Source organism: Quercus robur, chromosome 2 (genome assembly GCF_932294415.1).
Source record: "Quercus robur chromosome 2, dhQueRobu3.1, whole genome shotgun sequence".
Lineage (NCBI taxonomy): Eukaryota > Viridiplantae > Streptophyta > Magnoliopsida > Fagales > Fagaceae > Quercus > Quercus robur.
This window is the reverse complement of record NC_065535.1, coordinates 55,567,697-55,576,864: the sequence shown is the minus strand read 5'-3', so window position 1 is coordinate 55,576,864 and position 9,168 is coordinate 55,567,697. Positions and strand designations below refer to the sequence as shown.

Genomic DNA, 9,168 nt, shown 5'->3' with positions numbered 1-9,168 from the left:
ATAGAATGTTGAAAGGGAAACTATTGAATGTAATTCATGAGAGTTGCATTAATGTGGATTGCAGATGCTTTTGATTTTGCTTTTCTATTAGTTTGTAGCTTTGTATATTCTGTATTGCCCAAATTAGACAAGGTATATTTAACATTTTGGTTATAGCATCTTATGGAAGTTTTAGTTTACCTTGCTTTGTTTTTAACATATTTAACACCTGGAAGTTGATTATATAAGATTGTTATGATGTGAACAAGGTTGATTTAACATTTTGGTTATAGCATCTTATGGAAGTTTTAGTTTACTTTGCTTTGTTTTTAACATATTTAACACAAGTTTTAGAACATTTACCTTGCTTTGTATGAGAAGATTGTTATGATGTGATTAGTAGAATGTTGAAAGGGAAACTATTGAATTTAATTCATGAGAGTTGCATTAATGTGGCTTGCAAATGCTTTTGATTTTGCTTTTCTATTAGTTTGTAGCTTTGTATGTTCTGTATTGCCCAAATTAGACAAGGTTTATTTAACATTTTGGTCATAGCATCTTATGGAAGTTTTAGTTTACCTTACTTTTTTTTTAACACATTTAACACCTAGAAGTTGATTATATGAGAAGATTGTTATGATGTGAACAAGGTTGATTTAACATTTTGGTTATAGCATCTTATGGAAGTTTTAGTTTACTTTGCTTTGTTTTTAACACATTTAACACAAGTTTTAGAACATTTACCTTGCTTTGTATGAGAAGATTGTTATCATGTGATTAGTATGATCATGCAATTTGTCACTGCTAAGAAGAGATCTGTGATCTTGCATGTCCCTAATTAATTTACGTCATTGAGTTATCTGTGATCTTGCTAAGAAGAGATCTGTGATCTTTCTTTCTAATAATCTCTTTTGATTATATTTATTAAAATGTGTGGTTCCAGGATACTGGTTTTCCTTTTTGGTGTGTGTGGTTATTATTTATTATTATTATTAAAGCTATTAATTATACTTGTTACTCTAGTTTGCTAATATGTATCTTTGTTTTTTTAGGCCATGGAAAGCCCCACTAATGAACCCTCTGTCCAAACACCAGTTGCTACAGAAGATGATGGTGCTATTCCCACCCAAGTTGAAGATTCTGCTGCTACCCAAGCTGAAGCAGCTGCTGCTTTTGAGTTTCCCCCAGTTCCACCATGCCAAGTGAGTATGACAGCTCCTGTTAGTGGTGGTTGTAGTGGTAGGAAAAAGTCTGTTGTTTGGGGTCACTTTGAAAAAGTAAAGATAGGTGAGGGTGATACTAGTAAAACTAAGGCTATCTGTAATTATTGTCAAAAATCTTATAATGCTGATAGTAAGAGTTATGGTACTAGTAATTTGTTAGTTCATGTGCCAATATGTCCCAAGAACCCTAATAGAGAAGATGTAGTTAAAGGGCAGAAAACATTAGCTTTTGTACCCAAAAAGAATGGAGAAGACGGATTCCACCTTGTGTCAACATCCTTTTCTGTTGAGGCTTCTAGAAAGGCATTGGCCGAAATGGTTATAACTGATGAGTTGCCTTTTAGGTATGTCAAGGGGTATGGGTTTAAGAAATTTGTAAGTACCTTACAACCTAAGCTTAGATTAAAGGATATCCCATCTCGTCAAACTGTGGTTAGGGATGTGATTGGCATTTATAATAGTGAGAGAGAGAAGTTGAAGGGTTGTAGGGTGTGTCTCACTACGGACACATGGACTTCTATTCAAAATTTAAATTATATGTGTCTAACATGTCACTTTATTGATGATGCTTGGAAATTGCATAAGAGAATTTTAAATTTTTGTCAAGTTGAAGACCACAAGGGGGAGACTATAGGTAGAAAGATTAAGATGTCATTACGTGAGTGGGGTATTGATGGGATATTCACCTTAACAGTGGATAATGTTAGCTCAGATTTAACAACAATTAAATTTTTGCAAAGGGTGACCAAAGATTGGAATGGGGCAGTTTTAAGAAATGAGTACTTACACATGAGGTGTTGTGCCCATATCCTAAATCTCATTGTGGGGGAGGGTTTGAAAGAGATAGATGCATCTGTTGCTAAGGTGCATAAAGCTATGAGGTATGTGAAGTCCTCACCCAATAGAAGTCAAACTTTTAGGAGTTTTATGGAGAGGTTAGGTATGGAGTCCAAGAGTCTTCTTAGTTTAGATGTACCTACTAGGTGGAACTCGACCTATATCATGTTAGAAACTGCTGAAAATTTTGAGAAAGTGTTCCTTCAAATGGATTTTGAAGATGATGGTTATTCGTCGTACTTTAGGACCAAGGAAGATAGTGGTGGTTTGGGGTCTCCGTGTATGACTAATTTCCAAAATTGTAGAGCATTTGTGACTTTCTTAAGGCTGTTTTATAATGCAACAAAGAAATTTTCTGGTTCATTATACGTTACTTCAAATGCCTTCTATGATGAGATCTTTGTTATTTAGGAGAGTATTTCCAATTTAGTTAAATCCCAAAACACTCTCTTGAAAAGCACAGCCACAAACATGCAAACTAAGTTTGAGAAGTATTGGGGGGAAGGGGAGAAAATTAATCCTCTTTTGTATGTGGCTGTGGTCTTTGATCCACAAAAAAAATTGAGGTTTTTGAAGTTTTCATTTTCTGAAATTTATGGGAATGCAGTTGCAGAAGTGATGGTTGATAAGGTGAAAGATCTTTTGTTTAAGTTGTATAATTTTTACACTTCTATTCATTTACCAAATGTGCAAAATCAAAGTGGGAGTGAGAGGACAAAATTGGAAAGTGATGCTAGTGATCCATATGTGATGGTTCACTCGTAATATGAATGTTTTTTTGCAAGTTGAGCAATCTGTAGGTTGTAGTAATGAGCTTGAGAGGTATTTGGCTGAAAATTGTAATGGTAGAAAGGATGCGAATTTTGAGATATTAGAGTGGTGGAGGGACAATTGTAATAGGTACCAAGTGTTGTCTAAAGTTGTTAAGGTTGTGCTAGCTGTACCAGTTTCCACTGTTGCATCTGAGTCAGCATTTAGCACTAGAGGTCGAATTGTTGATCCATTTCGAAGTGCACTATCTCCTCTCATGGTTCAAAACCTTGTATGTTCACAAAATTGGCTTCAAGCCAGAGTTCCAATTTCTCATCGCCAATCAAGGGATGATGTAGAGGCATTGGAGGAGGAGTTACTTGACTTAGGTAATATGCTTAAATTCTGAAACTTAGTCTATTAATTTTATTGAATGTCTCATGTATTCAAGCAAAATTTAATCTATTGTGTTTATTGTGTTTATTTCCTATTCTTTTCTAGTTTTAAATCAACAACCAACAGCAAATACCAGCTCAAGCAAGGGTTCCACTTCAGGCAAACGACCCTTGATTGGCATTGATGATTAATCACTGACTTGGTATGATTCTGCCTTTATAGCCCCTTACTATTATAAACTTGGTTTCCTTACTAGTTGGTCTTGTACTTGGTATTAATGTATTGTTTGTTGAATATTTTTTTGTCTATTGTAGGAGGATGGTAATTTATTTTGTAAAGAAGGCAGCATTTTGGGAATATTTTGGAAGCTTTTTTGGACATATCGTTTTTCTAACTTGTAACAATATTCAACTGTCAATACTTATAGAAAAGAAATCTTAGTTCATAGGTTTTTTTTTCTATTAGTTATAGACTTATAAACTATAGAGTAGTCATTCAATGCTTTGGAAAAGCTATTTTTTGGAAATACCTATGGTATTTGATTGTTGTAATTAATTCTATAGCTTGGAACATTGTATAACTAGCAAGCTTTCTGCCTTATGGGTTACTGCTCAAAAAACTTGCAATGATTGCCTTTATGTTACTAAGTATATATATCTGTTGGAATATTGCAGTATAGTATTATCTGTTGTGATTTATTTTATTGCTGGAAATATTATTTGTTGTGGTTTGCAAGTTTTATGGGTGTTGAGCAGTTTACTGCCTAGGTGCTTATTGTGTTGTTTAACAGATTACATATTATTTTTTGTGTTTATTTTTTGTTGTTAATGTGGGAAAGATTATGTATTGGGATTGATAGGTGCTTCTCATTTCAGATCACAAGTGACTAAAAAATAAGAAAGACTTTTTGGTGTGTTGTGTTGATCACAGGTGATAAAAAGAATACGCCTTATTTGGGCCTTTTTTATTTGTCCTGATTAAAGGCCCAATAGGCCTAGTTTTGTTAAGCTGGAAGCCCTATTTTAAAATAAATTAAGTAAAAAGGCCCAAAAAAATGAATTTTTCGTAATTTTAACTATGGCAAAAAGTCCGACCCAATCTGAGGTCCAAACCCGTGAAACCGATGACTCCGACTCGGACAACCCGATTACCCAAAATGTCGGATCCGACTTCATATTCAGTCGAATACAGATCCCAAATTCAGGAAACCAATCCAACTGGGTCGAGTCCAATTTGGGCCCAAAACCGACCCGACCTGTGGACAGCCCTTGTACCAAGCGGCACTATAGCTACAGTAGCTACAGTTTTTTTCTTTTCTTTTTTCAGTCTTCCATTTGTATTTTTTTTTTCCTTTTATATATATTGTTATACTGACACAACAAATTTCATAATATTTTCACAATTATTGAGGTATCAATTTCTTATAAGTCAAAATAAAATAATAAAATATGAAACTGTGACCAATCACAACTGAAAATAAATCTATATATATAAAAGCATGAATGCACGAAATCACTGTAGTTACAATGCTTTGGTTTCGTGAGCCACTTTTTTTTTTCCCCAAGTTTTGAACAGTAACTACAGTGCCAAGTGGCACTGTAGCTACAATAGCTATAGTTTTTTTTTTTTTTTTTCCTTTTAAATATTTATGTAAGCTAGTATATATATTATTATATTGACACAATAAATTTCACAATATTTTCATAATTATTGACGTGCACGAGTATGCTAAAGCACTGTAACTACAGTGCTTTGGTTTCATGAGCCGCTTTTTTTTCCTAAGTTTTGAACAGTAACTACAGTTCCAAGTGGCACTATAGCTACAGTAGCTACAGTTTTTTTTTTTTTCGTAATCGGTTTCTTTTTCTTTTTTTCCTTTTAAATATTTATGTAAGCTGGTATATATATTGTTAGACTAACACAACAAATTTCACAATATTTTCACAATTATTGACGTGTCAATTTCTTACAAGTCGAAATAAAATAAAAAAAATATGAGACTGTGACCAATCACAACTAAAAATAAATGTTTTGAGAAAATGTTACAACACTTATTATGCAGTGCTTTTGGTTTATTCAACTGGCACGGTAACTACAGTGCCTAAAGTTTTTTTTTTTTTTTTTTCTTCCAGTAGTCGGTTTGTGTTTTTTTTTCTTTTAAATATTTATGTAAGTTGGTATATATATTGTTATACTGACACAACAAATTTCACAATATTTTCACAATTATTGACGTGTCAATTTCTTACAAGTCGAAATAAAATAATAAAATATGAGACTGTAACCAGCCACAACTAAAAATAAATGTTTTGAGAAAATGTTACAACATTTATTGTGCAGTACTTTTGATTTATTCAATTGGCACGGTAGCTACAGTGCCTAAAGTTTTTTTTTTAATAGTAATCGGTTTGTGTTTTTTTTTTTTTTCCTTTTAAATATTTATGTAAGTTGGTATATATATTGTTATACTGACATAACAAATTTCACAATATTATCACAATTATTGACATGTCAATTTCTTACAAGCCAAAATAAAATAATAAAATATGAGACTGTGACCAACCACAACTAAAAATAAATGTTTTGAGAAAATGTTACGACACTTATTCTGTAGTATTTTTGGTTTATTCAACTGGCACGGTAGCTATAGTGCCTAAATTTTTTTTTTTTCAGTAATCGTTTTGTGTTTTTTTTTTTCTTTCAAATATTTATGTAAACTGGTATATACATTGTTATACTGATACAATAAATTTCACAATATTTTCACAATTATTGACGTGTCAATTTCTTACAAGTCAAAATAAAATAATAAAATATGAGACTATAACCAATCATAACTAAAAATAAATGTTTTAAGAAAATGTTACAACACTTATTGTTATCACAGTATTTTTACAATTGTTGAGATCTCAGTTTTTTATAGATCAAATAAAAAAAATGCTAAGTCCACAACATTTTAACATTAATTTATACAGTGCCTAAAGTTTTTTTTTTTTCCAATTATCGGTTTGTGTTTTTTTTTTTTTTTTTTTAATATTTATGTAAGCTGCCATATCTATTAACTATATAAAAAGAGCCCAAGTCTCATGAATAGTATTTTTTTGGTTTATTCAATTAGTGAGGTACACTTTCTCTTTTCTTTTCTTTTTTCTTTTTTTTTTCCCCTTCAAGTATGCCAGTTGGTTTGAGCTTGAGCTTTGTTTTTGTTTTTGTTTTTTGTTTTTTTAAGATCTTTATATGTTTACTTTGTACTTGCAATGCAAGTTTACATTGTAAATACACAAAAGTGGTTGATATTATACACATTTGCTCAAAAAATGGTAAATATTGTACAAATTTTGCAAATGTGTACAAAATTTGCCAATTTTTTTGTGTCTACAATATAAATTTACATTGTAATTAAGTACAATGTATACATAGAGATATTATGAAAATGTTGTGACGCATGTGTCAATTCCTTATGGGTCAAAATAAAATAAAATAGAATAATAAAATATTATACTGAAATCTAGCACATCTAAAAATGTCGTGACATTTTGTTGTTATTACAATATATTCACAACTATTGAGGTGTAAGTTATAGGTAAAAATAAAACAATAAAATATTGGACTGGGATCTATCACGGTCTTATACGATTGAGATTAACTTTTTATAACGTAATTATCAAAATTCTTAAAATTAATGTCTCTTTTTATTAATGTAAATCTCTATGTATTTTAAAAATCAAATGATTTTTATTTTTATTTTGTGATACAAATAAAATTTTAAATTGATCTTAATCACTACTTTTTTTTCCTATGTATTTTAAAAATCAAATGATTTATATTTTTATTTTGTGATACAAATAAAATCTAAAATTGATCTTAATCACTACTTTTTTTTCCCATGAACACGTGCTACCTTGACTAGTATATATAAAATGCCCGAATGCGCGTAGCTACAGTGTCTTTTAGTTTGTTCAATTGACATTTGACATTGTAGCTATAGTTTTTTTTTGGTCATCGGTTTGTGCTTTTTTTAAAAAAAATATATATTTATATGAGCTGGCATATATATTATTATATTGATACAACAAATTTCACAGTTATACAATATTTTTTTGGTTTGTTCAATTAACATGGTAGCTACAGTAGATATGGGTTTTTTTTTTTTTCATTTCAGTCATCGGTTTGTGCTCTCTTTTTTTCTTTTAAATATTTGTATGAGCTGGCATATATATCGTTATACTAACATAACAAATTTCACAAATCTCACTGAATTTCACAGTATATTTGGTTTATTCAACCTTTGCCTTTTGTAACAATCCAAAAAGGTGAGTTCAGTGAGAAAGAAAATTTTTTAACATTAAAAAAATATTATGCTCACAACATTTTCGTAATAAATCTTAAGTAATAAGTTATTATTTACTATTATTGGTGGGGAAAATAATTTTAGTGATGGGTTCAAATTAGAATCATTAATAACTTACAATCGAAAATTTGTTGTAAAAATATTATAGAAATATTGTAGACGTAACACTTAGTATTTAATACTATTACCACAACTTAAAATAAAGGTACTACAAAAAAAAAAAAAAAAAAATACTATATCCACAACATTTTTTAATAACACATCTTAGGTGGTAAATTGTTATTCTAATTTAAACTTATCAATAAAATTACTTTTTTTACTACCAATAACAACCTGTAACAACCGACTACTTATAATTTGTAATGAAAATATTGTGAACATAACATTTCTCCTGTGAAAGTGTTAAGACGTCTTGTTGTCATCACAATATTTTCACAACTATTGAGGTATCAATTCTTTACAAGTCAAAGTAAAATATAACAAAGTTATAAATATATTATAAAAATGTTGTGTCATTCTTTGTGTTTCTAGAAAAAAAAAAATTATTAGTTAATTTTTGTTAAGGCAAAATTCACTGAATTCACTGTTTCACGTACTGTTTTCTTAGGTTGATTTTTTGTTTTTTTTTTTCCCCTTTCTGCACCATTTTAAGTGAAAACACATATTTTTATACACACACCAAAAAAAAAACTTAGGATTAAAATACTTTTCATCCTTTATATTTTGGGTAATTCATAATGTCTCCTTAAACTTTAAAATCAAGCAATTTCCTCCTTAATATTTTGGAAAAGAACAAATATGTCATATTATTATTCTCTCAATTAAACTCTAATGAAAGTTTATGGTTCTTAAACTATTCCGTTGTGTAATGTCTAAAATACTCCCACTAAATTTTAACATCCCAAAAATTTTCTTCATGTATTTGAGTTTTAGATGGTAATAATGTTTAGAAAGTTGGAATGGTAATATAAGGTATTTTATTTCCTTGCCTTTTGTTATTTTTTTTTTTTTTCCTCTTCTTGCTTGAAATGGGTGTTCATTAAAAACTAATTAAGCTAAAGATTGCACCTAGACTCATGTAGAATGATAAAGAAGAAAGTATGAATGACAAAATTTTCATTGTGTATGGTTGAAGGTATTTATTGAAGAGTTTCAATTGTAGCATATGACATCATTCATTGCAAAAATTTAAATATTGTGACAAGGATTTAGCAAAACTCAGTTGCTTATTGTTAGAAGATGATGATATTTGTTATCATTCTTAGAAATTTTTAATAAGTGGATATTGCATTTAGTAAATAGGTATCAAAATTCTTATACAAATAAGATTAACTTTGTATGACATGCATTTTTTATGTGTGTATATATATATATATATATTTGTTTTTGAGGAGAACATTTTTTATGTATATAGTTTCATACTTCTTCAAATAAAATTTTTATATTAATTTTTTCACTCAAGCGGTAGAACGTGCCTTGCATGTGCCACGCGCACTAGTGTTCTTGAAATAAGACCAAATCTCAACTCCCTCAGCTTAGATAAACTACAAAACTCACATGCCACAGGTGGCCCAAATTGACCCAGTTCTATCTATTACTACTAGTGCTAGCACTGCTCACATGTCAATAATT

The 9,168-nt window shown here is 30.1% G+C and overlaps 1 protein-coding gene across 1 annotated transcript; it reads left to right on the top strand.

The window, feature by feature from the left end:
* The first annotated feature begins 1,034 nt into the window (after positions 1-1,034).
* Positions 1,035-3,198, top strand: LOC126700804 (zinc finger BED domain-containing protein RICESLEEPER 3-like). The gene is made up of 3 exons (XM_050398990.1): positions 1,035-2,319; positions 2,647-2,745; positions 2,840-3,198. Exons 1-3 carry the CDS (start codon positions 1,035-1,037, stop codon positions 3,196-3,198), a joined length of 1,743 nt encoding a protein of 580 aa, XP_050254947.1.
* Positions 3,199-9,168: the final 5,970 nt, after the last annotated feature.

Bases quoted from the DNA above. Each gene is read 5' to 3' on its own strand.
- LOC126700804 (XM_050398990.1), top strand. From the start codon at position 1,035: ATGGAAAGCCCCACTAATGAACCCTCTGTCCAAACACCAGTTGCTACA. The intron at 2,320-2,646 runs GTATGACTAATT...ATGGGAATGCAG, and splicing joins TGGTGGTTTGGGGTCTCCGT to TTGCAGAAGTGATGGTTGAT. The intron at 2,746-2,839 runs GTGAGAGGACAA...AGCAATCTGTAG, and splicing joins TGTGCAAAATCAAAGTGGGA to GTTGTAGTAATGAGCTTGAG.